This window comes from Anser cygnoides, chromosome 1, assembly GCF_040182565.1.
Source record: "Anser cygnoides isolate HZ-2024a breed goose chromosome 1, Taihu_goose_T2T_genome, whole genome shotgun sequence".
NCBI classification, from domain to species: Eukaryota; Metazoa; Chordata; class Aves; order Anseriformes; family Anatidae; genus Anser; species Anser cygnoides.
This window is the reverse complement of record NC_089873.1, coordinates 210,589,036-210,616,322: the sequence shown is the minus strand read 5'-3', so window position 1 is coordinate 210,616,322 and position 27,287 is coordinate 210,589,036. Positions and strand designations below refer to the sequence as shown.

General features: G+C 48.8%; 1 protein-coding gene and 1 long non-coding RNA gene across 3 annotated transcripts in view; one reads left to right on the top strand and one right to left on the bottom strand.

Annotated features, from left to right (window-relative positions):
• FCHSD2 (FCH and double SH3 domains 2) overlaps positions 1 to 12,154 on the top strand; it is a 148,634-nt gene extending 136,480 nt beyond the window's left edge. For both annotated transcript variants that reach the window (XM_066990026.1, XM_066990025.1), the window contains 7 exons: positions 4,429 to 4,563; positions 5,325 to 5,408; positions 5,541 to 5,718; positions 6,091 to 6,311; positions 7,667 to 7,796; positions 7,972 to 8,054; positions 10,072 to 12,154. In XM_066990026.1, the coding sequence (XP_066846127.1) occupies positions 4,429 to 4,563; positions 5,325 to 5,408; positions 5,541 to 5,718; positions 6,091 to 6,311; positions 7,667 to 7,796; positions 7,972 to 8,054; positions 10,072 to 10,155 (915 nt within the window). In that variant the 3' untranslated portion in view covers positions 10,156 to 12,154. The remainder of the gene's footprint in view (positions 1 to 4,428; positions 4,564 to 5,324; positions 5,409 to 5,540; positions 5,719 to 6,090; positions 6,312 to 7,666; positions 7,797 to 7,971; positions 8,055 to 10,071) is intronic.
• On the bottom strand, positions 10,964 to 26,908 carry LOC125180048 (uncharacterized). Its single transcript, XR_010828470.1, has 2 exons — positions 25,389 to 26,908; positions 10,964 to 22,687 (listed from the first exon to the last, which is right to left on the bottom strand). It is a non-coding gene; the product is annotated as an uncharacterized lncRNA (long non-coding RNA).
• Positions 26,909 to 27,287: the final 379 nt, after the last annotated feature.

Below are 27,287 nucleotides of genomic sequence, written 5' to 3'. Positions count from 1 at the left end.
CTGCACGAGTAGCCAGAATTCAGAGCAGAACCGAAGTTAAATTGGAAGCAAACATCACCACCACTGCATTTCATCCAAAGAGCTGGTAACTTCTGCAACTCTTAAATTCAATTGCATGGATATGTTTCACTATATCCTAAGACACTCTAACACTTTTGAAAATTTCATCCACAATACACAAAATTTAACTAAAACGTGGCTTGGATCAACGTAAGATTGATAATGATTTTATACTCAGTTGTACAACAGACCAGTTGGGTTTGTAATGTCTATGGCTCGTTTGCAAAATATGCCAGAGACATCTCCTATACGTTTAGATTGGGAAAAAAAAAAAACACATTTTTATGTAATTCAAGAAAGAATAAAAAGAAAACTCTCCTTTTCCTCCCTTCTGCCGTCCCGCAGAATGATATGTTTCAAAACAAGCAGTGATAGCTGAATCAAACAGCTGCCTGAACCGAGAAATCCTGTTCAGAAAACAGGAAGCTCTAAAAGAGCTCAGAATCTATTTTTTTTTCCTCCCCCTACGAGGCATGCGATGCTGAGCTGTCACCTTTGGCAGTACTGCTAACCAATCTGTTGCTCTTCACCAGCAACCAACAAAAATAAAATTCCTGGAGGCTGACTCAGCTTGCCTCAAACAAACTGAAATTTTTCTCTGCGTGTCTAGCGCGTGGCAGAAAATTCAATGAAGTTCAGAGGCTTTGTGAAGTCTCACTTTGGGCGTGGATACTTTCTTCGCTCATAGTCTTCACACACTATTAAAATTACGCGATTCACACTTTTTTTTAATCTTTTTGACAAATTCTTTGGGCAGCCAGAGCGTACCTGCTGCAAAACAAAAGTTTAAGGGAATGTTTAAGGTGGTTTTTCGTAGCACTGCAGATGGATGGAGAATGTCCTTTGCAGCAAGTGTGCATTACCTACACACAAAAAGTCCTGCTTTTTCTCGTGTCTTTTCATGGTTTTCTGCTTTTTTACGGGTTTCTTGGTGATGGTTAAGTGGCAAACCCTTCCAGGAAAGGTCTTTTTTGGATGCGCAGATATTTTCATCTGTATGCACTCAGTTCACAAGAGGGAGTGAGCACGGAGTAGCGAACACCTCTTGCACCCACTCTAGTCTTCTGCAGGCTGTTGGGATGTCTCCCGTAGGATGTTCTTCACTTCAGTTCACAAAAGGGAGTGAGCACGGAATAGCAAACACCTCCTGAATCCACTAATCCACTCCTGCCTGCTGCAGGCTGTTGGGATGTCTCCTGTAGGATGTCCTGCGTAGGGCTCGGACACTGATGGTGATGTGCCATGAAGGCTGTTAGAGCCACGGCTCCTTGCAGGCAGTCTCTGCAGGCTTTATTTCCGTCATTAGTCGCACAATTAAAGTCGTAGCACACAGATCTGCCTTTCAGACTTCCCAAAGCCTGGAGAAATTCTTCTGGTGAGTTTTGTTTTAAGCCCTTCCTGGCCATGATCGATGAGGAGAAGCCACATCGCTGCGCTTGGTAGTGTTTTTTCCCTTTCTTCTTGTGCTCCACCTCCTTCGGCTTCCCGTCGGGCGTTGAGCATCCCGTTGGACGCTGCCCAGCACCTTGTTCTCCGTCCCATCGCACGTGCCGACAGCTGGCCCTGCACCCAAAGCCCCGCGGGTCCCTGGCGAGCTCGCGGATGCCACGGCGTGGGAGGTTAAACTCTGGTTCCTGTTTTCCCCTTTTACACTTACGTACGCTCCCGCTTAAAAAAAAAAAAAGAGACGCTGTTGACCTTGGCAGGCCAGATGAGGACAGCCTGTGGATGGAATTCGTAGAACTGTTACAGGAATTACGCTGCAATTATTGGAGAATTACTGCGGCCTGAAACAAGCAGCACTTTCACTTCAGCCTGGCTCACAAGTCGGCTCTCTGCCCTCCTTACGTCGCGGTTTGCTCAGCAAGGCTCCCAGGGTATTTTCTTTAAAGGGTCAGAAATGAGAAAAACAGCACTGATGGCTTGATTGCCGTGTATTTATTTAATAAATAACATTTATTATATATTAAATAATATAATAGAGATCTAATATAGAACGTCTTGGATTGGAAGGGACCTTAAAGATCATCAAATTCCAATGTATTTATTTACAGTAAGCAGGTGGAGTTAATATCCCATCACCTGTCCAGTCGGCGGACTTTCTGACAGCACGGTGAAATGCATCATCTTGGAAGGGAATACCTTTTTTTTTTTCCTATTGTAGATGCCAAAAAAAAAATATGTTAATCATCATTTTGAATTTCAGTGTCATCTGGAAGACGTACGCAGTGCTACTGTTACATATTGATGTGGCTGGGAAACCTTTACGGTGCTTGCCTCCAGGACAGCAAATGTGTATATATGATGGAATCTATTCAAAAAGGATGAATTTATTATTTATTATTATATTATTTATATATTATTTATTGTTATATATTTAAATCAAATGGAATTTCTTTTCCAAGTATGAAGGTGTGCTCTGCTGTTGACAGGGTCAACAATGATAGATAAGGATAGATAAGGAGAGGAAAAAAAAAAGAGATTTTGGGTTTCCTTTTGCTATGAAATGTGGAACAAAACTAGGTATATATTTGCATTTTGTTTCATACGTAGAATCAAGCTGTCTTGTCACCTTCTTACCTGCATTTATCCTTGTTTTTCTGTCATTTATCCTTGTTTTTCTCTTTCATCCCTTTGGTACCACTCCGGGTGATGCATTTAGTCTCTGCTTACAGTGTCTTTCATTACCAGACTGCGTAGAAAGAGGAGCTTTATGAAACAAACTGCTAAGTTTTCTGTATCATTAATGCTGTTTTCCCTCTGCGTGCCAACTTTGCAGATGATTCCCTTCAAGGAGCTTGAGCAGCCCACACACTGAAAATTAAAACGTATTTTTCCTCCTCGTGTTAGAAAACCAGGACCAGATGTTCCACGAACACGTCCTTCTAGACATGATACACCAATTTCCATGAGGTTTCATGTGGCTGTCAGCTGGATGGCGGCTTCGGCTGCTGGGACGTAGGCCATGCACAGCAAAAAACAGTTAGAAACTGGAGGGGAAACCTTACATTTGCCATAATTTACAGTAGGTTGCTGATTTATCAAGGCATTAGCTAGCTGGGATGGTGAGTTTTTCTTAGTACATCCATGAACACCGGGGTAGCAATGGATAGAAACTGTTCTCGAGTGAAAATGGCTGGCAGAAATTCATAGGAGTTACAAGGAGGTGTTACAAAAATTAGCGTAAATCAGAAAATCGTCAAGCTTTGTGATCTGCTCCAGGTCTAGAGGAGCAAAATGTTACTCTCCTCCTCGGAGTATATTTGTGTTTAAATATTATATATATGCAAATATATATGTATGTATGTGTATATATATGTGTGTGTATATATATAATGCATATATACAATTAATTTTATATATTATATATATTATCCTATATTATATATAAGGGAATAAGTATATTTTTATAAACATAAATAAAGGGAAGATGGCAAATACATAGGCAAGTCCTTCAAATCAAAGGCAACACTGCTATCTTTGCACGAGATAAAATGTTTATTCAAAATGCAATCTGGGCACGCGGCCAAAGCACAGTGCTTGTCGACGTTGCCCTGACTGCATTTACAGAAACCTGCCTTCTTCCAGCATGTTGACTCCAGCTTTTATTTAAACTTTTACGGCTAGTTTTTTAATCGTAATTCTTTCTCTCAGGATTTTTTTTTTTTTTTATAAACTGCGGCAAATACCTTGCGCAGAGTGCACCAGATGGAAGGCTGAGGTTTTTATTTCTTCAGTTTAAGTATTTCCCCTGCAGTTTCATTTTGTAACTCGTGGTCACAGGTACTTTAGCCTTTTAATAGCACAGATTCTCCGTAACCGACCTTGTTTTCCATGAAACTATTTGCTACGGCTCTGAAATGGCATCTCCAAAGCACATTGGTCACATTTCGTAGCTTATGTAAAAAATAGCAGTCCGGCAGTTGAGGTACGGCTTCCAAAATCTTTTAGTGATGTGTTTAAAGTACACGGGCCTGGGCTTGAATAAAGAATTACAGCTGAGTTGGGCAAAGATGGGATTTGGTGACAGCTCTTATTCATCCGCTTCCCTTATTGGCTTGGTTTGATGATTGCCTTCCCGATGTTGAGAGTCACAGGCTGAATAGTATTTGGTCCTGATTTCCTTCTTTTATTTTTTAAGGAAAAAACTTGCATTGTGTTTTTGTGCAGTCACTGATGTTTCAATAATTGTAAACAGGAAAAAATAAAACCAAGCAACCAACCAAAAAAAAACCCTGAAGAATATTGGTTAATTCATTTCATTGTTACTTCTTCACTTCTTTTTATTTACCACATTTATTTTGACGTTAGATTTAGTTTGACTTCACATTCAGTTTGACTTCATTTTAATAAATTTATTTTTATCAGATTAATGCTGATGCAGAAAAAGAAGAAGGTGAAGAGTTTGAAGACAGCATGGATGTTTTTGATGACAGCAGCTCTAGTCCTTCTGGTACTCTAAGAAATTATCCTCTCACCTGCAAAGTCGTTTATTCGTATAAGGTTTGTGATTTTTTTTTTCTTTTAAATTTGTGTCTGGTTAGAAAAATGAATCCCACCGTGAGCACGTGTAACACACACGGCACAGCCTGGGGGAATTGGAGTTAGGATGCCAGCGTTTGGCTCGGTAATTATGCACATTAACTGTGTCTGAGAGCGAGATGCGAAAAGCACGAGGAGAGAGGAGCACGTAGAGATGTCCCTGTCTGGCTCCTGGCAGCCCAGCTGAGTGCCCGCCATCAGGAAGTGTTCTCATTTTTGTTGCTGAGTCTGCAGGGCTCTACTAGCAGTGTTATCGGTGTCCGGCGCGCCTGTGCGCTGCGCAACAAAGCTGCTCTTTGTACTGTAATAGTGCAGCCACTGTTGGTGAGTTAAAGCTTTGCTGACAAACTGCATTCATGCTGTTTACCTCTGCTCGCGCTGTTGGGTCAGCCGTAAATCACTCCGCCTCGGGAGCCGAGGCCAGTGGCAGACTTTGAGTATGGAGTAATTAGGGTTACAAAAGTAAACAGGGCTCGACAGGCTGGGTGGTATTCAGGGGGCTTCCATCTGTCCTCTTGACTGAAAAAGGCCTTGCGGATGCCATGGGCACGCAGAAGAGCCCCTTATTAAACTACTTTAAAACATGCTACATCAGAAGATTTTTTAAAATATTTTTTAAACCTATGTTCTAATAGAATTCTGCATAAGAGTGTTCCTTACACTGTCTGTCCCTTGCACCCAAAAACAGTTTTAGTTTCTAATTTTCCTGTTATACACCTCAGGCTTCGCAGCCAGATGAGTTGACCATAGAGGAGCACGAGGTGTTGGAGGTTATTGAAGACGGCGATATGGAAGACTGGGTAAAGGTATCATTTTTCTGAGGTTGTTTTCTTTTCGCTATTACTTTTAGAAGTAGAACTTGTGACCTAAGAACGTATTTGGATTATTTTCAGGGTAGTAGGCAAAAGCAGAGCGTCTGTTTTGTCATTTATTTACAGGCACGGAACAAAGCGGGCCAGGTGGGTTATGTTCCGGAGAAGTACCTGCAGTTCCCGACATCGAGCAGCCTGCTGAGCATGCTCCAGTCCCTTGCAGCACTGGATAGTCGATCACACACCTCAAATAATTCAACGGAGGCTGACTTAGTCTCAGGCAGCCTGAATGGAGACTCCAGTGGTAAATATCAATAAAGAAGGAAGTAGTATGTTAAGCTTGCTCTCAAGCGCAGTCTGCGTATTGAGTTGGAGGTTGCACGTGAGAATTTCACAGAATGACAGAATCATTTAGGTTGGAAGAGACCTCCGAGATCACCTAGTCCAACCTCTTATTTCTCAATTTCTCCTTTTTGACCTGCACCTGAGTACATCTGTTCGTAATAACTATCTACCTATAATCAAAAATCTACATAATTTACTTGGCTATCTTGTAGAGTTGTGATTAACATTAACTAAAATTAAGGAAAAGTAAAATAATTTGATTCAGCAATTATTTATATAGCACTTGGGTTTTTTTCAGGCTGATGCTGATTACACTTTTTTCTCTCCACAGTCTGTTTTGTAAAAGCACTTTATGACTATGAGGGCCAGACAGATGATGAGCTGTCCTTCCCAGAAGGAGCGATCATCCGCATCTTGAACAAGGAGAATCAAGACGATGATGGGTTTTGGGAAGGAGAATTCAACGGACGTGTTGGGGTATTCCCATCAGTGTTAGTTGAAGAGCTTACAGCCTCAGAAAATGGAGAGACTCAGTGGATTGGAGATATTCAGGTACGTGGAGAGTTGTATGTGTGGTGTTAGTTTGTTAGGGCATTTTCCTGTAGGAAACCGAGCTTCTGCACACTAACCCTTTTCTCTCAGTGACCAGCTCTGACAGTCTTGAGCTTCTCCTTTGGCTATTAATGTACTATGTATTATGAAAATATGATTTAGAAATGACACAATTTGGGAAATTTTGCAGGACTACAAAGATCTGCTGCTTCTTTAACAGAAAAAAAAAAAGAACAAATAAAAAAAAAAAAGTGAATGCTTACCTTTTAGCTCCTTACCCAGCCTAATAATTACCAACTGATGTGTTTTGGCAAATGCAGCAGATTTGTGAATAAAGGAAAGTATTTGGGTAGGAAGGAAATGAGCCAAGGAGAAAATTCACAGTCTACTTCTTGTAATTAATTCGTGGCATGGACTGAGACATCGAACAGAACCTGGCAAAAAGAGAATTACAGGCTCTTTTAGCCCTAATTTAATGTTTTCATACTTAAAGCTGGTCTGCGTCTTCTCAAATTTTGAAAGGGAGAATACTGCTGAATACTGTAGTACAGTAATTTTTGCCAAAATGTCCTCATTTCAGTATAGTTCTGTAATCCCCATACTCCATTAGAAAATCGGGCGCCTTCTGTAACTGTGGTGCTGGAAACTGGACTTCCGTGTGTCCTGCAGACATTTCTCCAGTATTTTATTCTTTGATTCGGGAAGACCATGAAAACATAGAAATGTGTTCAGCTGCATTCCTGGGCACGCTGAGTTTCTCTGTTCTGACTGAGCTTCACTTAATTTGACATAAAAATGCCGAAGTGCCGCCTGTTTTTAAATGGGTAGGAGTGCCTCGGGGCTGTCAGAGGTAACCAAAGAGACATTCACGGTGCTTTTTGGACAAACTTTGCACGCGTTTGTGCCATACAATCCTAATGCTGATTTTGTTTCATATTGTTTGTTTCAATTACATGCAGGGGTGTATTGCTTCTGTGTTCCCCTCAACATTTAAATGGCACAAACGGAATTGAGTTGTTAGATCAGTTTTATCACATTTTTGTGTATGTGTGGAGAGGCACGCTTGACCAAATAGCTTTTTTTTTTTTCAGATAACCTTCAAAAAGCCTGTCTAAATTATACCTGGGAAAGGATGAAAATCTCTGCTCAGTGGCAACCTATGATTTAAAAATAGATCTGTAATCGCTGGTGGATATCTTGGCTTTCCTCCTCTAGTGTACCTTGACAGCACTTTTGTCAGATAGTTTTTCTCCAGACGAAAGTTCCTAGCATGCTAATGCCCCAGAGAACTTCTCGTGCCGTGGTGTGTAGATAAAATCAGTGGAGGAGTAAGGCTTTACCTCTCTCTGACGCAGGTATCCCCAACTCCGAAGCCCAGTAACGCCCTCCCGCCGCTGCCGCTGTACGACCAGCCTCCCACTAGCCCCTACCATAGTCCAGATAAAAGAGGTTCCCAGTACTTCCCCAGATCGCCGTCAGCTAACGGTAAGAAGTTTTGTGGTAGCCGAAGAAACAGTTCAGCTCAATGCTCAATTTAAAATGTTGAATTTAAAATTTAAATTTAAATGAAAAAAAAAAAATAAAGCTTTTTTTGCAACATAAAGCGAACTCAGCAATACTGAGTGACCTGTTTGTGGTGCGCTGATGCCTTCTCTTTCAGAAAACAGCTTCAGCTCAGAGTCCCCTGGATTCTCACAGCCTCCGCGACTTCCTCCTGAAACTTCATACGGCAAACTGCGGCCTGTAAGTTTCAAATGCTGTTTTCTGTTGATGTTACCAGGTTTTAAAGCTGGGTCGTTTCACTAGCCTAGGTAAATCCCGCACAGGGGCATTCAGAGCGGTGGAATTCCCGTGGCCTGTGATACAGCACCTGATGGTTTGGCTCTCAGTGCTCTGCAAATCCAATTACTCCGTATAATAATAGAGCATCTCGGAAGAATGGTGCGAGGAAAGGTCTCGTCACTCCCCTTTGGTAATACCCCAGATGTGTCAGAAAGCTATGGGACACGAGAGCTATTTGAGATAAGTGGGTACTGGAACAAAACAAAGCTGCGCTTGTTTAAACAATAAGTCACTGACTGGGCTTAAAAATGACCTTGAATTTTATCTGTCCCCTTTGTATCCAACCTGCCCTTCTGCATCTGCCTTGGTAGCTGTAATAGCTGCGTGTCTCTTTGTGAGGCACATGAATTGTGAAATCTAAGCTGGGAGGAAATTGTTACGTCTATAATGTAGATGTTAGTCAATAAACGTACACCACCTTTCGAGGCTCTGGGAGATTACTTCTGCTGTTGCCACATGTAATACCCACTGAGCAGAACCAATAAAGAGGTGGTGAATAAATGCCAGAACAGTTTAATCGTATGATTTCTACAAGTGCTTTTTTTTTCCAGAGGTTGTGTTCCCAGCCACACAATGTGCTAGCAGACAAATCTGCTTGCCGGCAGTTTGATGTGATATGCTGTCCCTGGAACTCCACTGCATTTAGGGTTATTTTTTTTCCAAACTGCTTGATTCGAGGATTTTTAATTAAAAGGTTCTAAACAGCGATACCCTGCACATTTTGTGATGCTTTTGCTGCTTAGACAGAGAGCTCCTGCCAGAAAAGGAAAGGAAAAATGTCATCACTTAAATCTTGCAAAGTTCATCTGCTAGGGTTAACTTTGAATTAAATTTGGGGGATTTCAAAGTCCTACAACAAATCACATCAAGAATTAACATTTTGTATTTTCCTAAGATTTTTAATTAATGAGCTTGCAGAAAAAGTATTTTTGAATGAATATTCAAAAACATATTCAAATATTCCAGCAGTCAGTGAGTTAAGCCTTAGTGAAATACAGACGAAAGATACAGAGCTGCATTATTAAACATTTAAGTACTGAATAGAGAAGTTGCAAGTTATCTTATTCTCTGGTGAAATGACTGATTCAACTCTTTCGTTTTGTAGATTTGTATTTACTTAATTTGTTTCTTGCAAATGAGTGTCTTTTCAAGATACTACAACAGTGTCATGTCTTAATTAAAGGGATTTCTCTTAGTATTGCATTTTAAATATGCATGTTTTTAAAATATTGTGTTATGGTAGTGCTGACAGTACCAACCAGGACTGCACAGCTGTTTCATACTCCACAATTCGTGTTTTTCATAGCAAGTCATTCTGGTGTGTTCTGAAAACATGACAAAAACCCTGCATGGAGTGCTGTTAAAGCCCAAGGAAATGTTCTGTCAGGAGCAAAACTAACTTCACTGATGTGGCAGAGTATAAAAATGGCATTGGATTTCAGGTGTATATCACTGAGGTCAGCGATAGATTAAATATGAGTAGGCTGCGTGAATGCATCGGGGCATTTTGTACTTTCCAGTCCACGTAAGTTACAGGCAAAGGTGTCACCAGATGTCAGCATCTGCTTCAAGTCCAAAATCCACCCTCGATTCGCGTCCCGGATTTTCCATAGGTGCAGGCAGAATAAATAGATGATCGCACCATCACGGTTGCCAGTCGCGCTGGAGAAAAGCCACCTGAGACTGGTGACAGGACAATATCACAAAGGGCATCAATGGTTTGGTTGTATCGTGTACCTGAGGTCAGGGACAGCTGGACCTGCGTCCGGCTGGTTACTCGCCGTAGTTGTTGATCTCAACGTATGGCCTGTGTCTTTGCATCACGTTGAGGCACGAGCCCAGAGTTGCAGCTGTGCTCTGTGCAGCTTCGGAAATGTTGAGTTTGGGGATATTTACCGGATGGTTTTGGCTGTTTCAGGTGCGAGCAGCTCCACCGCCCCCTACGCAGCATCATCGCCGGACAACAGAGAAGATAGAGGACGTGGAAATCACTCTGGTGTAACGAGCGGACTAGTTGAGTAGTAGTGCTACAATCAAGGCCAAACGCGGTATTTGGTCAATCTCGTTTTTAGGCACCTTTGCATGATGAAGACTTTGAATAGAGCAAGAGATAGGGAGGATTTTCTGTGACAGTGACATGGTGGATTCCTTCCCACGGTCATGAATATTTTGTGCCTTTTTTTTTGTTTTGATTTCTAGACATCATTCTTCCTCTCTTAGCACAAACCAAGACGGGCCAAACAGCGAGCAGAGGATTGCCTTGGAGCAGGTTTCTCTCTTGGCTGAAGATGGTCAATTTTTATACGGAGGCCGAGGAAAGAGCCTCGTTCATGCAGCTTAGTCACAGCATACTTCTATCACGTGCATTAGTACAGTATATTACTGTTGCCATAGGAATGTGTTAAAGATCGTCAATTCTTCAAGTAGCATTACTTGTCTGATTAGGTATTAATCAGATCTTGCGGAACGAGAAAGGGAACTGAAAAAATAAGTATAAGGAGAGGCTGGCTCCTCTTTACTCCCCTTGAGGAAGGAAGAAACAGGAAAATAATCTTATAGATAAGGAAAACCGATGCAGATCATATGGCGTTAATTACATTAATGCACACCTCTTCAATAATCAACAGTTAAACAGAACTAAATGTTCTTTGTATTAATATTTATGCAGTACATTTAGTAATAGAGTATCTAATATGGAGGTGCTGAATTAGTAGCAACATCTTGTTCCATAGCATAAACCAACCGGTAGGAAAGTAAGTGAGATTTTGTCTAGATCTGGAAATTGAGCTTCATTTTTTTTTCTTAGCAGATTTTTTTTTGGTTTTGTTTTCTTTTTTAATTTTTTTTAAAGTATTTGGGTCACTCTTATCCCAGTTATTGCCGTGTACTTTATTATCCAACATTAGCAATATATCTTTGTCATCAAAAGATCTGGCTAGAGTTAGAAGTTACATTTAGAGTATTTACATGCATTATTTAGTTCTTGCATTGGATGTTCCTGTAGTGTTCTCCAACCTGAAGCCCGTTAACTAGCCAAAGCCAGAGCCAGGAAAGCCTCTGGTTTATTCCAAGCCTTCAGACCGCCTTCGTGGCCAAGAGGAGCACAACAGACCATGGTCGCAAATTACTCTTAGGCGACAGAGAGAGTAAAAGAATTTCAAAGCTAGGTTTAAATCAGAGATCTCTGGGAGGGAAGCTTTTTGTTGGTGGTTGGATGAAAAGGGAAGAGGGTGTTCGGAGCTGTAACACGAAGAGGAAAGGGGAAAACCAGGTGAAAGCAGGTTTTTCTTCAGATGTGATTCCTAGATTGCTCTCAGAATAGCAATACCCATCGGATCAAAGCTGAAAGGCATCACAAGGTTGTTGTTTTTGAGCTGTTATATGGGCTCTAGCGAACGCGCTTTTATGTGTTCATTTTTTTTTTCTAAGCCAGTAAATCGTCTACCTTTAGTTTACTAACAAGGGCTATTTTTTGAGGCTGCATTTGCAAAAATCATCTAACAAGATTTTATCATAAACTTTGCACATACTTGTAAATCCCAACCCAAGCTGGGTCTCTGAGACATTCGTATTTGCCAATCTCCTTTCCCAGTGGGATCTTTAACCAAGAGTGGGGCTGTTTGAAGAAAAAATTCATTGATCAGTTATGAAATCTGTGACTGTCCAATGAAGTCTTTTCCATATTTTTCATTCTTTTGCACCTCTTGTCCTGTTGATCTGTTCGAGGTCTTTTTATGTGTTTATCAAACTTGTTCTTAAGTTTAAAAAAAAAGAAAAAGTTTTTAAAAAGATTTAACTGTTTGCAAAAATTTTGAAAGCTTCACAATGCAGAAGAAAAGCAAGTTTTGCCATAATGTTCATGTTCAATTTCTTTGGCCAGTTTTTTCTGTGTCCTTCATACCTGGACTTTCAAAATTCAGAAAGTGTTATTTAAAGTCTCTTTAGTTGTATTTTAAAATATTTTCTGTAAGAGCTGCTAATTTTATTTAAAAAAAGAAAAAGTTGTAAAAATATGCCTCCTTTTTAACTATGATTTCTTCATACAGGGCATGTATTCGACGTATCATCATGTACAGCGTCAGTACACTGAAAGCATGGGTGCAAATGCTTTCTTTATATTGGCTGTAAAAAGTTTGTATTTATTATGTATAAAAAGTTGAATAATAAAAAAGTGGAACTAAATCCCTGGCGTTGCCTTGATACCAGATCCTGCGACGTTTGTGGCAAAATGTCCGTAGGAGATTTCCACAGGGGGAAGATCTGTGGCTGAGAGAGAGCCTGGCCTTTGGGGAGAAAATACAGAGGAGGGGTTCTGGGGTATCATTTCTATGGTTTATTATTCTTTTACACAGAAACTTGAAACTCCTGCTCAGAAAAACGCTTACGCACAAGCTTAAAACAATCTTTAACCATCACTTTAAGGTGGTATTTATATGAGGAACAAAATCATTCCCCAAATGCAGAGCCGGTAACAAAGCTCCAGCTATCGAAATAATTGCTCAACGGCCTTTTTGCCGTTAGGATAATTGCGTAAAGAAAGAGGGGGAAGGTGATTGATAATACCTCTTCAGTGCGATTGTCCTTTAATAGGCTTGATTTGCCTAATTGTGCGAGGAGTGTTTCCACTGCACCACGAACCAAGGCTCCCTTCGTGCTCTGGCTTTCCGTATTATTTTCTTCCCAGCTCAGCAGCCGCCCTCCTGCACCCGGCGCCTTGCTTTTGCTCTTTTTTCTTTCTCAAAGGTGAGTGCTTTTTGGCTAAGTCGTGCATGAGGTCTGCGAGCTGCTTCGCTCCCCGTTTTGGCTCCCAGCTGTTTGGAGTCGCGGCTGTGCTCGGCGCTGCCTGAACAAAGCTCGGTGCAGCAGGGCTGCAGCGCCGTCGGCCTCTGGGCATTGCTGCGGTGTTCGGTCAGATCTTTAATCTTTCATTTCCACTCCTCACACAGAACTGTTACGCTGCCTTTCATCATTTTTTCCCTAAGCTCCCGCAGCCTCCTCCTTTGAGAAATCCTGTCTTCCCTTGCTTTTTATATCCATTCGCGGTGCTCCTCCAAATATTATTGTCCTGGCTGCTTTGTCCTTTTGTTCAGCATCTGGCTTGTTGCATCTCTCCTTTTCTTGCTGCTTCACACACCTCTTTTCATTGTCAGCATAGCTTATAAACGATGCTAATCCCCAAATCCGCCGACGATGCCACTTACCCTGCCATTTTTAACAGGCACCCTTCATGCCTCTACCTTTTCTCTCTTCCCCTTCCTTAAAGGCCGTGCTGTCATAACACAAGCGGAGCTGATAATGCCTGTTCGGCAGGTGTGCTGTGATTGCATCAGTCGTGCCATTAACGTGAGCGCTTCTTCTTGCCACGAAAAATCTCTTCACCCTGAAGTGCTTTCCAAAGCTCCTCTTGCTGCGCTTTGCCTGCAAGCGGGAGACAGCTGTGGCTTTAACAGCGCTCGTTTAGAGGCCAGAAGGGTGCCTGGTAAAAAGCAGGGGTTATGTATGGCTACGCGTTTGGCTTGGGGTATTTAGAGAAGCAGCACCGGGAGCTTGGCCAGTGCGAAGACGGAAATTTTGGCCTCTGGGAGAGTCGGCAGCAGAACCGTGGCTGCATTCGGGACGGGGTTTCTTTCCCCTGGTGGTTCCACTCCTCGGATTTCAGGAAGGGACGAGACTGAGCCCAGCCACAGGTGAGGGGGTGATCTTACTGACCTGCAACGAATGGATTGTGCTGGGCTGGCCTTTTGTCTGTTCCACGGGAATGTTAAGAGAAACACAGGCACAGGGATGTATTCTCTTTCCCGTGCAGCACGAGCAGCTCGCACTCTTAATAAAAAGGAGAACAAAAACCCCATCCTCGTCTCCGAATTGAGGATCTTTTCCTTCTCTGCATGTAACTTTTTCAGAGGAGCAGCTGCTCTGCCACTTGCGCTTTTTTTCTGCTTGCTCTTCCAGCAAGGTGCCTGTAATTAATAACCTGCAGATCTCAGCACGGCCGAGGCCGAGCAGGAAACCTGCCTTAATCAGCCTTTCCTCGGGTTGGGCCTCCCAGGAAGCTCGGGGTCGGGGGGGAGCTGCTGATGCTGTGGCAACTTTCCCCACCTCTTCTCCGTTCGCGGATCTGCTGCCCTAAATAAAAATTAGGGGAGGGATGGGAGGAAAGGTGCTGCCCGCTTCTCCCCTGCCTCTGGAGGTGCCCGGGGAATATTGAGACCTGATTCGGGGCACAGGGGGAGGCCGGAGAAAACGATAGAAAGAACGAACGAAAACTTACTGAAGTCGGGGCTGCAACAAATGAGGCAATAAAAAAAAAAACGCAGCTGGGAAAATGCGGACGTGCTCACTGCACCAAGTAGTTCCCTGCTCAAGGCATGGCCCCGGGGGGGGTTGAGGAGCGCGGATCTGGTGGCAGGATCTTGGTAGCATCGCAGAAGCACGGGTCACTGCGTCCAGAAACCGCGGTGCTGGGGCCAGGCCGGGGAAGGTGAGAAATCTCCGTTAGCAGAGCTGAAGTGGCACAGCCGGCGGGGCGAGGAGGGGGAGGGACGATGGTTTCACACCCACCTGGCCCTGCACGAGCCGAAGAAAAGCGCCGGCAGCCAGGAGCCAGGCTCTGCTTTGCCGTGCCGAAATGGGCTCCGCGTCCCAGGGGAGAGCTCAGCCCTTAAAATGCGGCTTGGGTTTGGTTTTGGCTGTAGCAGACCGTGGTTTAGTTTGTATCACACGCGGCAGGCCCGCTGGGAGATAAAATCAGGACTGGCAGAGTGAAGAGAGCATCCCCTGGTAAATTATTAAAACTATTTCTTGGATGCAGCCGTCGCCGGGTTTTCTGTCCGAGTACGTGACGCTGCTTTAATTGAAAGCCGATGAGATTGTCGTCTGGAAGAGGCCGACAGAATTGAGCGATTCGGTCTGCAGCATCTCTCTCTGTACCTCCCTCTGCATCCTCCCTGAAAAGAAGAGCTTTCAGATCAGCCGGAAAGCTTTTGGAAAGCAAGCGCTGCAGGCTTTCTGTCGTCTGTGCTTCCCAGACTGCCGCTTCAGCTGCCCGGGGTCTCCTGGGAAGCTTCGTGGTCTTCGGCAGGCGTTCGGCTGCCCACTGCAATCTCCGCTCATGGCAGGATCGAGGCTTCAGGGTGTGCCACGAGAAATGTCCACAAAAAAAATAATATTCTGCCACGGTCTTGTTTCTCTCCCCCCAGAAAATGTGGGAAAAGCTTACCTCGAGGAGTCCGGCTGCTTTGTGCGCTGGAAATGGGCTGGAAATGGCTTTTCAGGTGTGGCGCTGTCAGAGCAGCGCGCATGGGGAAGGAAAAGGGGCCCAGGAGCCCCCGTCCCCATCTCGTGACAACCGCCCTGCGCCTGCCCCTGCCACTTGGCAGCCTCGGCGAGGGCTGGGGGTTCACTGAGCTTCACAGAAGGCTTTTGGGTCACCCAGCAGAGCGTGCTGCTGAGCTCGGGGCTCAGATTTGGCACGTGGAGAGCCAGGGCATCCTTACGGCGCTGGAAAACGCTCACACAACGCGTGGCTACGTCTGGACCTGCGGGATTTCTCCGCGGAAGGGTTTAGGATTTTACACCGCTTCCGAGTTTATGATGAGGTGGAAACAAAATTAACCAGCTACCCAACAGAGGTTGGGCGGAGAGAGCGCCGTTAGCAGCACAGAGGGGGTCGTGGCCGTGGCACCAGTGAGACGTGCTGAGGGGAGCAGGGAGCGTGGCGCGATGCGGTGATCCCTCTCCCTGCCCTCATCTGTGCCTCCGGTGCCACCCGGACAAACCCGAGCTTTCTCTGGGCCTCTGCACCATTTGCAGACGAGATTTGTCTTTCACAAAGGTAAAGCCCTGCGCTATCGCGCTGCACGAAGTACCCTTCAGTTTGGAAGCCATTTTTCTTCCAGTCCCGAATTTTTTTACCTTTTTTTTATGGAGTGGGTTTGGTTTAGATATTTCTTTTTTAATGCAAATTCAAGAACAATTGCTGTGAGGTGTGCTTCTGCTCTTACTTTTGTCTGCTGTAATTGCTTCTCCTTTTTTTCCATTGTTTGTTAAAAGACAAATGAATTTCCAGGTTCAGTTGCACTGGGAGTGCTGACGGCAGCTTTTTCAAACCCCGTAGCACAGCTCTTTTGCTTGGCTGAATCCTGCAGAGTGGGCCAAATCCAGCTTCACCTCCGTGTCACGGGCAAATTACTGCACTAATTAATTTCTCCAGGAGTGGGGCTTCCTTCCTGCCGGACATCGGGGAACGGCAGCGGGAGGGCACTGCAGGCACCACCACGCTCGGGTGCGAGGGTGTCAGGCGGGGATAGAACCCAGCAACAACCTCGGATTAATGCACGGAATACGCTTGCATGAGGAGATCTGAGAGGCTGATAATTTAAAACTATGGTTACGAGGGTTTTTTTTAAATATTAATGTCGTGTGAGTAAGAATATCCTGATTTCGGAGAAGCGAGGCGCGATCGGTCGCGGCGTGCGTTTTCCCGTTTGTGCACCCTTGGTTTGCTTCCATTGCTGTGGAGTGAGCAGAGAACCGGCATTTTCCTCCGAAAGGAGGTGACGGGAATTAGTGCAGGTCCTCGAAAAGGAGCAGCAAGGGCAGAGGAGTGACAAGGAGGGGACTGCGGCCAAAGAACACGCAGTTGCTGCGTGTGTTAGTGCCCACGGGACACGGCAAACTGGGCAGTGCTCGACCAGCCGGCGCGTTTGGGTGCCAGAAGAGACGGGCTCTGCAGAGGAAAGCTCCGGAAGGAGGACAGAGGGAAGCGGTGAGCTGCGTGGAAGCTTCAGAGAGGACCAGACCCCGCTGGGTTTTGTGCCCCGCTCACCTGGCAGTTGTCGCTGCGAGGTTTCATCCCCCTCCCGACCTGAGGCTGTCGAAGCCCTGAGCTGAGCACGCTGTGGAGCCTTGCGGGCTCCTGGGTTTCAGCCAAAGGCAGGTCAAGGGCAAGGAGCAGCCCCGCTACTGTCCGTCCGTCCCCTTCCAGCTGGAAGCCGTGGACGTCACCAGGGACAGGCTGCACGCAGAGCCAGGAAGCCCTCAGTGCCCACTTGGGTTCCCCTGCCAGCAGCGGGGCCTCCGCCCTCCCTGCCTCCCTCCCTGCCTCCTCTTTCGCCCGTGGCATCCGGGAGTCACTGCATCTGCCACCAGTTTTTCCAAAAGTTGTATTTTCTCCCATAACTTTCACTGCAAATGTCCTCATTTCATTCCAAACATGAAACTGTAAACGTTTGGTTTTGCCGTGTCAGGCTCCTGAGCAGAAGTTCCCCGCTTTGAGCATCCCCCTGGTTTAGAGCCCGTGATTTAGAGCCCTGGTTTAGAGCCCGTGCAGACCCGAAGCAGAAGCCCTCAGCTCCACAGGGCACAGCCCCGGGAGCTGCAAGGCTGAAAGGTGAAAGGAGGGAGAGCTGAAGACGTCTGCGTGACGTTAGGGATTGCAGCAGGGGAGAGAGGCGGCTGCAGGTGCATCGGTAAACCCACCGCTGTGATCTCCTTTAACCCAGCCCTTGCTTCAGGAATGGCTCGTGCTGGTCGGGTTTGGATTGCTGTCGGCTTTGCAGGTCCTGGTCTCCCCGAATCGTAAATCAGAGCTGCTCCCCTTGGCTGACGCGACCGTACCCAGGGCCCGCGCAGCGCAGAGCCATCGGGCGGCGCGAAGGCCGGGCGCCAGGCAGCTCTAACGCTGCAGGAAGGGAAAGAAGCATCACCACCGCTTCCCGGCCACAAATCGTTGCTGGGGTCAGAGCAAATTGCTACCCAAGGACGCCGGCAGAGCGTGATTGTGCTCGGATAACAAGGTGGGGGGGGGGGTCTCCTGGTAATTCAGCTGGCGGAGCTGTTACGGGTAATAGCGGAGCACTGCGGCCGCTGCTTCTGAAATTACCCGGCCGGGCTAATCCGAGGACGAGGAGACGATTTATTGATTTGAAGTCCTGGCCAGACGTAGCTGGAGATAATTCTAGGATGTTAGGGGGTATTATTCCTACAGAAAGGCAGGCTTGGTAAACGCGTTTCATTTATTTATTAGACCCTGCGAAACAGTCGTGCTGCATCACAGCCTGAATGGTTTATTTAGCGATGCGAGTAGCTGCGATACCGAAAATGAGACCTTTCTGGATGGCAGGCATCTGATATTTTTGCTGAAACTGCTCATTTTCTAAAGCAAATAGCCCCTCGCAACTGCTGCCGCTGGTTTGAGCTCACTATTGAGAGCTATTTTTGAAAGATCAGGGAAAAAAAAAAAAAAAAAAAGGTGTTACATCTTTGGCTCCGCTTTTGCATTCCGGTCAGGTGTCTTCTTGCTCTTCATGGGTCCCTTGCAAGCTGGCTTCCCAGGGCTCTGGTTAATGTCCTAGAAAATAACCTTGTGCGTAGACTCACTGCCGTTTTAGCGCTGGTTCTTGCGGGCGGAGGGGGTTCTCACCGAGCCGGCAGCCTGGCAGACCACGAGCTATGAAAATCAGATGAATTTGCTCTGAAGGACAGGCTCGGGCCCCGAGACTCAGCTGGTGGTGGGGCCTCGGGGAGCGTTTTGCCCCATTAATGCACAGGTTGTCCTCTCGGAGAGGCCATTAGGAGGAACAGCGGGATGGAGGCCGGCTGGTGCTGGGTCAGAAAGTGTCCCCTGAGGAGCTCCGGCGCTGCTTTCCCAGCAGTGATGCTGCTTCTTTGATACTTTCCTCATCTTTCTTCACTGTCAAAGTAGCTTTGCTTCCTGTAACCAAACCAGGGAGGCACCCAGTACCGCAGCCGGGCTGGGATGCACACCGCTCCTCTCTCATTCCCCAAGCAAGGCGAATCCTACAGCCTCCAAGCCCCCAGCCTCGCAGAAATAATCCTAAATCTTTATCGTTCCGCAGCAGAATGGGTTTCAGATTCCCATCTGCGCGCCTGGTGCAGAGCCGAGGGCAGCAGTGACTGGAGGTGCTGCGTGTTTCTAGAGTTAAATCGCTTGCGTGCGGCCAACTAAACGTCACCCGGCCTCAGCGTCTGGGGTTTGACGGCCTCATTGTGCACAGGCCGTTGGTTCCGCTGGGGTTTTAGCCGGGGCTTTGTCACTCAGCTGTCAGAGCGTGGAAATAAGGAACGTGGCCAGCGAGGACCTCACAGACACGAGTGCAGCGTGGTGCTAATCTGCAGCCCCGGCCAGGTGGCTGCTGGGGAAGATGCTGGCTGCCTTTGGGTGCCTGCGGAGGGCTGTGGGTACAGGAGGGCACGATCCAGCAGAGCTCACAGCGTCCAAAAGACGATCCCGAACCGGTGTCCAAGCCCCGAAGCAGCACCGCTGAGTCCGCAGCGTTTGTCCGATCGTGGCTGCAGACAGGTTGTGTGAAGCCCGGTGGAGAAATCCTACAGATCCCGTGCTCCTCGCACAAGCAGCTCTGCAGAGCCGTGCCAGCTGCTTTGCTTTGCACTAAAAACGAGGAAAAAAGAGCCAGTTAAAGCACTCAGCACCTGGTTTGAGCAGTGGGACACAGGGCTCGGTGTGCACGTCGGCACGGACGCGCCGGTGCCGCACGCTGAGCCCAGCGTCGGGGCGAGCTCGTGATACCCCCAAATGATGCAGCGGCAGCGTGGGATGCCAGCGATTCTCCCACTGGAGCCGGAGAAATTTTCCACAACCAGAAGCGAGGGTGGAGGGAGGTGTTTTTCAAGGGTATTTATAGACCCCCATGCTCTTCTGCAGCGTTTCCCAAACTTTGGGTGAAGACCAAGCGATGAGGAGATGGGGGTTAGGCTGGTTAGGAAGAGGAGCAGGGCTCCTGGTTGGGAGGAAAAGGTGAGTAACAGGGGCTGAGCCGACAGCAACCAGTGGTGGGGGGCACGCGGAGAGGCGTGGGGAACAAAATCAGCTCGAAAAACACCAGAGCACTGGGTGAGGCGCCCGTGTCCTCCCCACTGAGCTGTGGTGGCTTTGTGCAGCACCCAGCGATCCCACCGCGACGTCTGCGCTTGTCCAGGAGACGCTGGGTGGCAGGAGGAGACGTCACCCTGCAGCCAGCCTCCGATGCAGCGCGGCCTCTCCATGAAGAAAGCCAAAAGCCACGCGGGGAGGTGGCAGAGAAGCAGAGGTCGTGGTTCAGAGGCTTCGTCCCGACGAGTTCACGAGAAACATGGAACAGAATTTGGGACCGGCCTTACCTTACGTGATGACACCCGCAGCCACAAATCTTTGCAGAGCACAACAGGCAGGGGAAAGCAGCCTCCTCCTACCCGCTGCTTATTTCCCGGAGCTTGCAAGCTGATTAAGAACCACTTACTTAAGCGGATGGGTTTCAAATGATGCTGCCAGGGCAAGCTGCTCTCCTCCAGCCGCCCGTTAAAGTTTCAATTTACCTGCCTCGCACAGGGACGGGTGAAGCCGTAGGGCTGGGGTGTGAGCTGCTGGACTGACCTCTGTTAGCAGCCAGTCAGTTCATTAAATAGTAAAGAGCTGACCAATTCCCCGCTAAACAGCGCGCCGAGCGTCCTTCGTTCATTTCCTGTTTTTAAAGGAAGGATAAATTATTTACTACGGTGCTTGAAGCCCTTTACGTGAAGCAAAATCTTGTTTACCAGGGCAGATGCCCACAGGGAAGTGTCCGAGCGATGGGCCTGCTCATGGACAATTTATCGGATTTAATGGAGTCATTTTAAGGGGAGCGGGATGCCGAGCGGCCGGGCTGGTGGCTCCGACTTCTGCGCTTTGGTGACGGCTTCCCAGATCAAGCCCCCGAGAAGTTCTGGCGCAGAGCTTCTGCAGTTTGCAAATCAGTAATTTAGGGGGCGTCGATCTTCAAGTCTTGAAAGCTCTGGCCTCACGAGCGTGAGGTCTCCTCCTGGAGATGACACGCGCGTTTCCTGCCTGGAAACTCAGCGCCCTGTCCCCCGAGCCGCTGCTGCCAGGAGGTTTGCTGGACTCCGTCCCCCGTGCTGTCGCCAAGCGAAGAAAAAGCAAATCCTCCCGCGTGTGAAATGTTTACAAACCTCTCCTAAACGTGTCCCTGGCTCCTTCTCCTCCCGGTCCTCGCGGTCCTGCTCCATCTCGCCCTGCTCCGACGCCGTCCTCGGGCCGCTCGGTGCGGGAAGGGGTTTGCTGGAGCTGAGCTCATTGCTCCCCGGAGCCCGGCCAGCTCCATGGGGCAGGACACGTTCCTCGGGAACTTCTCCAGGGCTGTCGGGAGTCCTCGGCGAGGGGATTTATACCAGACACGGCAATTCAGCTCGAACGGTAGCAGCTGCTCCGGCTGCAGCAATAAACCATAATACTCTGGCTCTTGCAGTGAAACTCCCATCTGAGCCGGGCTTTACAAATGCTTTACAACCGCTGCTTGCAATCCGTCATATCTCGACTTGAATTACTTTCCAGGCCCGCTCTCCACTCACTTAACGTGAACTATCTCGTCTTGCCCATCTCCGGCCCGGGTTTCGTTTTCCACGGCCGCTTGTTGGGAAAATTCATTAACCCTGCAGGTGTGCCTGATGAAATTGCTCGCCGTGGGGCCGCTCAGTTGGGCGGTTTTCTCTTCCGGACCTCCAGGTTCCCGCACAAAAAGGCGGTGGGACGTAGGTTTAACGCGGAGCGCTGACCTTGGGCTTGCTCCTCCTCCTCCTCTCGGGAAGGTGATGGCTTGTTCCAGCAGCAACAGCAGCAATCCGATTTCCTTCCGCTGAGGGCAGCTCAGGCCGTGCAGAGGCTGTCCTGGTCCTCCGCAGCTCCTCTTTGCCATTCCTGCGGGCACGTAGGTGGCTGGGCCCTGGTCCCACGTCACGGGTCCAGGGGTTTTTATCCAGCACGGGGTTGTAGCACCCAGCCCAAGCGGGGGCAGCCAGCCCTTCCGTCACCTTGCTCCAGATTTATGCCCAGACAGACCCCCCCCCCGAGCAGCCGCCCTTTCCCACAGCAGCAGCTCCAGCCCCTGCCTGCAAGCAGAAACACTCACCTGCTGTGGAAGGGGGGGGATTTTAGGGGCAGGCTTGCCATCGCTCCATCACCCCAAAAAGCTTTAGGGGGAAGGAGGTGCATCCTCAGGGCCAGCGCTCGGAAGAATCCCTACCGTGGACCTGCTCTTGAGGGGGTGCTTTGGGGATTTGCCAGGGATGGGGTCAAAGTTTTGGCTGAGAGTGTTGAAATTCCCCCCCCCCCTGCAGCGTGGCCCCAAGGCCTGGGTCAGGGTTTGTTTTTGCAGGGAGAGAAACCAGAAGGAACAAACTCCTGCGGGGGGAGGTTTCTGAGCCCCTCGGGCATTTCCAAGAGAGGGGACGGGGTCCGCACCATCCTGGCTGGTGAAACCTGCTCATGCTGGGGGTCCTGCATCATCTCCCCGTGACGGGGGCATTATTTTGCCCCGGGAAAGCAGCAGCAGCAGGAATCGTGGCCTTTTCCAAGCAGGACGTTCGCTCCCAATGCTGCCTTTTGCCGACGCCCAGGGAAAGCACGGGGGCTCCCAAAATCCCACGTGCCCACGAGCTGGGAAAGTCGCCGTCTGCCCCGGCCCCTTCGCTGCGACGCCGCTGCCAGCCCCTCGTGGATGCTCTGAACGGGAGCCAGGTTCCTGGGGAGAAAACGAAGGGACAAGCGGTTTAATTGAGCCCCCTCAATGGCCCGGGGCTGCCATAAACCATGTCGCTGTCTGGGCGATGAAAGGAGCAGGGGGGAGGCAGGACAGCTCCTGAGTCCCGAACCTGCTCCGGGATGGCTTCCCCGCGGCGAGGAGACCTGCTGCTCACCCCCAGCTCCCGTAAGGGGCCCCCGTCGGGGACGCTGGTGCCACCAACGTGACATCCAGGGGGGTTTAATATCCCTCCCGTGAATCCCCCTGCGTTCGTTTCTGCCCCCGGCTGGGGCAGGGGATGCGTTTTGCAAAGCACACGAGGAGCCGGAGGCGCTGAGGGGCTGCGCAGGGGTTGTCCTTGGGGCAGGGGGAGGCTGAGGATGCCCCTTCTGCACCCATCCTGTGCCTGGAGGCCAGGCAGAGGGTCCTGAGCGTCGCTGGGGGCAACCCACGGGGCTAATCCCGGGCAGCTGAGCGAGGCCAGGCTGTGCTTGTCGCAGAGCTGGCATCTCCCGAGCCCTCTCGACCTCCTCTTTAAGTCAGGGGAGCCCCGATGGACGCTCCGGGGATCTTGCCCTCTGGCTGCCTCAGCCCCGTGGCTTTCCCCATCCGGATGGACCTCGGGGACAAAGAGAGCTCAGCTCCTTTCCCTGCGGCGAGGCAGCCCCTGCCCTCTCGTGGCTGGCTCTGAGCAGCAGCAGCAGCAGGGAAATGCCCTCAAGGGCGGCCATCCCTTTCCCTGCTCCCTCTGTACCCCAAAAACCTAAGCATCGGCCAGGTTTTAGGGTCAGTCCTGGCTCCTCAGCAGATCAAAGCAACCTACGGGGCTCGCCTGGGAGCCGCGTTCCCCGGCTCGGGCCGTGGCTGGGGCAGGACGGAGCCGAGGGAGGAATCCCATGCTGCTATTTGTGGAAGGGACTGAAACCTTCCCGGCTGCGAAGGCCGAGGCTCGGAGCCCTGCTGGCTTAGCGAGGCCACGTCTGGGGGAGAGGGGACATTCCCTCGCTGCCTGACACCCCCCGAGCTCCGCTTGGCGATGCTGACCCCGAAATGCTGACACGACACATAGTTTCTCCTTAATAGGGCATGGAAAAGGCGACGCACGTCAGGGCCAGGCTTTTTTGCGAACGCCGTGCCTTCCCCTTCTCTTTGTAGGATCCAGAAATACATTGGCTCGGCTCCTCCTGGGTGAACTCGGCCTAAAAGAAAGATCTCGGACAGATATTTCCTGTTCTGAAGTAAGGTGGTGGAAAGCAGCAAGCAGTGGGTTTTGTTTAGGTTAGGAGAGTCCTAAAAACTGATTCGAGAGCCTGGTTATTAGGGATTTAGGTTCAGATCCTTGCACAGAGATGTCCTCAGCTCCTGGCCGCCCTACAAAGCCAGCGCTGGGTGGTCTGGTGTTACCTCAGGGCGAGGACCTCAAGCACAGATGTCCTCCCAGTTTGGCATGGCGTTATCATGGCCAGTGCTGGGAGCATGGGTTCCCCAAATGCTGCTCCAACCCTGACCCAAACCCTTTGTGTTCTTTGGAGCAGGGCTGCCTGGTCCCAGCACCCTGCCGCAATTTGCTGCCCTCTCCTCCACGCTCACACGCCGCGCATGGAGCAAGGCTGGAGGAGGGAAACGAGCAGGGCTTTAAATAACCTCCCCCCAAAAGATGTGTGTGTTTGTGTTGGATCGTTTCTGCAAGCTGTTCGCAGCCCGGCCTACAGAAACAGTGGGACAAGCCTGGGAGGAGGGAGGAAGGGGCAAGGCAGGGTGAGGGGGGCAAGAGAAGAGGTCATATAAAACTCTTTGCTGCCAGGGAAAATGCAGTACTGCCTCTGCACTGGAAGAGAAAAAGGAATGCCTTCCTGAGAGCAGGGACTTCTCCCACTCATGTCTCAGCAATAGGCTAGGGAAAGCTCGAGCACTCACTCACTCTTGTTGGTCAGCCCCGTGATCCATCCAGCTGGATAAGGGATGTTGGAGGCACGTCCCAACCTCGTGTCTTAAGTGTCTCCTAAGGTGACTCTTACCTCCTCTAAATTTCTCTTCTTTTCTTACCTCCTCTAAATCACGAGCTGGCTTTGTCTCACTGCGTTCAGGGATGCAGACAGAAAGCAGCACCAGGAGCTGACACCATGCCTAAGCAGGTATTTCTGTCCATTTTACATCGGCCCAGTCCAAGCCCCGGGCCCCCAGTGCTCCCAGTTCTATCCCTGTTTGACCTGGCTCCAGCCTCAGTCCCTAGTGGGGAGATCAGGAGGAGATGGCTGGAGTTTGACTCTGAATTTTGGGCAAGAGGAACTCCCTGTTGAGAACAACGCTGCTGGAACCCATGGAGAGTGTAACTGGCACTTGAGGAGCATGGAGACGAAGGGAGAGAGGAGGATGGGGCAGCACTGGGGTCGGCGTGGTGTTTTTGGAGCCTGAGAGTGAGGATGAAGAGTGGGAGCAGAGGGAAATGGGCACTGCTGGAGCAGGAAAGGAGGAATGGTGGGGAGGGATATCGTGTCCTGATGTTTTTCCTTTCAATTCAGAGGGGTCGTAGCCCTATGCAGAGACTGGGGAGAGGCCAAAGGGTGGAGGGTCTGTGAAAGCCAAGCTTGGACGAGCCCAGAGAGAGGGGCAGGGGCTGGCTGAGGGCAGGACGTGATGGCTGGGCACGCAGTGAGCGAGAGGAAAACACGTTTGGCACCAGCAGACACAAGTCTCTCACCAGCATCTGTCCTGGCGAAGAGGGCAGTGGGTCCTGGCATCACCCGGCTTCTCTGGACAGGCTCCGTCTCGCCGCTGTCTCCGCCATCCCTCAGATCCTGGACAAATGAATCCCTTGGGAAGAAGAGAGGAGGGAGGTGAGGAGGCACACACGAAGCTTTTCCCACCCTGGAAACTGTCTCCACTGACATCTAGTGGCAAACCAGTCCTTTTTTTTCCCTGGCACAGAGGAGAGCTGGCTCCTCCGGGCACTGCTGCCAACCCTTTGGTCCCCACTGGTGGTTCTGGGTGGTTCCGAGCAGGCTGAAAACAGGGGCAGTGCAGGAGGTGGCTGCAGGACAGACCTTTTTTTTTTAAAAATTTAAAACCACTACCCCTTGTCCTGTCACTATTCTCCCTCACAAAGAGTCTCTCCCCATGAGAGAAGCCATGCTGGCTCAGAAGAAATCTAGTTCAGCGTTTCCGTCTGCAGCCAAAAGCCCAGGGAAACCTGAAAATACAACAAATCTGCTTGCAGCAAGCACCCACCTCCCACTGCCTTCATCTGTTCTTTGTGGGAGGACCGTGATCTTGACGTCTGTGTGGGTTGGTGGATCTCGAACACATTTTTATCTTCCCAGCCTGCACAGGTTACTGCAGACAGAGGTGGTCCCAGACCTGTCAACACCCCTCTCCTCTACCTCTCTGAGAGGGAGATCCAGATGGCACAATGCAGGTGGACCACAGACGTATTTACAGAACCACGAAATGATGCTATCCCATTTCTTCTTCCTTTCTTGATATATATATATATATATATATATATATATATTTGGCACAGAGGCCCTGCAGCAGCCACATAAGGCCCTCTCTGTACAACCAGAGCTGTGCAGTGCCCCTGCCCTCACCCGTGGCTGCTCAGTTTTTGTAAAATCTCTAGTGAGGCTTTCCAAAAGAAGCCTTATGGAAAGCCAAGCAGCTTTTTTCAACCTTTTTCACTATTATCCCCAAATCTTCTGGTTCCATTCTGTGAGGTTTGCAAGGCAGGACTTCCATTTTCTGACTCTTCCCAAACAGTCCGTATTTACCCACAAGTTTATGGATATTTTCATTTATTAGTTCTCCCCATTATTATTTTCTAATTTACACAGCACATCCAAAAGCCTGTGATCCCCTAAAATGTTAACAAAATGACCAACTTCCCCATCTTTGGCCACCATGGAAGTTTTATGCAAGAAATCCCGTCCTGTTGTTATTCACGTAACACAGTGCCCAGACTGCAGGGGTGATGACATGTCAAAAGAGGAAAAAAGAGGTGATGATGTCAAAAAAGGTAAAAAAAAAAAACACCTCAGAAGACCTGTCCTGCAACTACATTTGTCATGTTTATTGTCATTTGGCTTGAGCGAGGCGGAGGGATCACAGCCCTCCCTCGAGATGCTGCACAAACACAGCAGAAAAGATCTACCATAGCTCAAAATTTACAGTTAACCATAATCTCTGTTTATAGGTAACTGTAAATAGTTAATAGCTATTGCTAAATTTTACTTAAAGTAAGGGATAACAGTTTGGCACTCTCGAGCTGCCAAGACTCCTGAGGTTTCCCTGCAAATAGTAGAAAAGCTCGCCTGTGCTTTTCACACGTTTTTCCTGAGGGGCGTTTCCTTCATTTGTGACTGACTAAAAATAGGAAGAAAGGTAAAAGACGAAACAAAACGCGGTGAGAGCGGGGCTGGCGCCCTCCCGTCAGCGCCGCTCCCCTCATGGCGACAGGGATGGCATCCATGAGGGGACGGCCTCTGTAACCGCCCCCAGGCCGCAGTTCGGGGTGAATTATCCTTCTGTCAGCGCCTGGGCCCTTTCACATCGGGTTTCCAGCCATTTTAACGCCGACTGAGGGCGCTCGCAGCCGCTTGGGAAG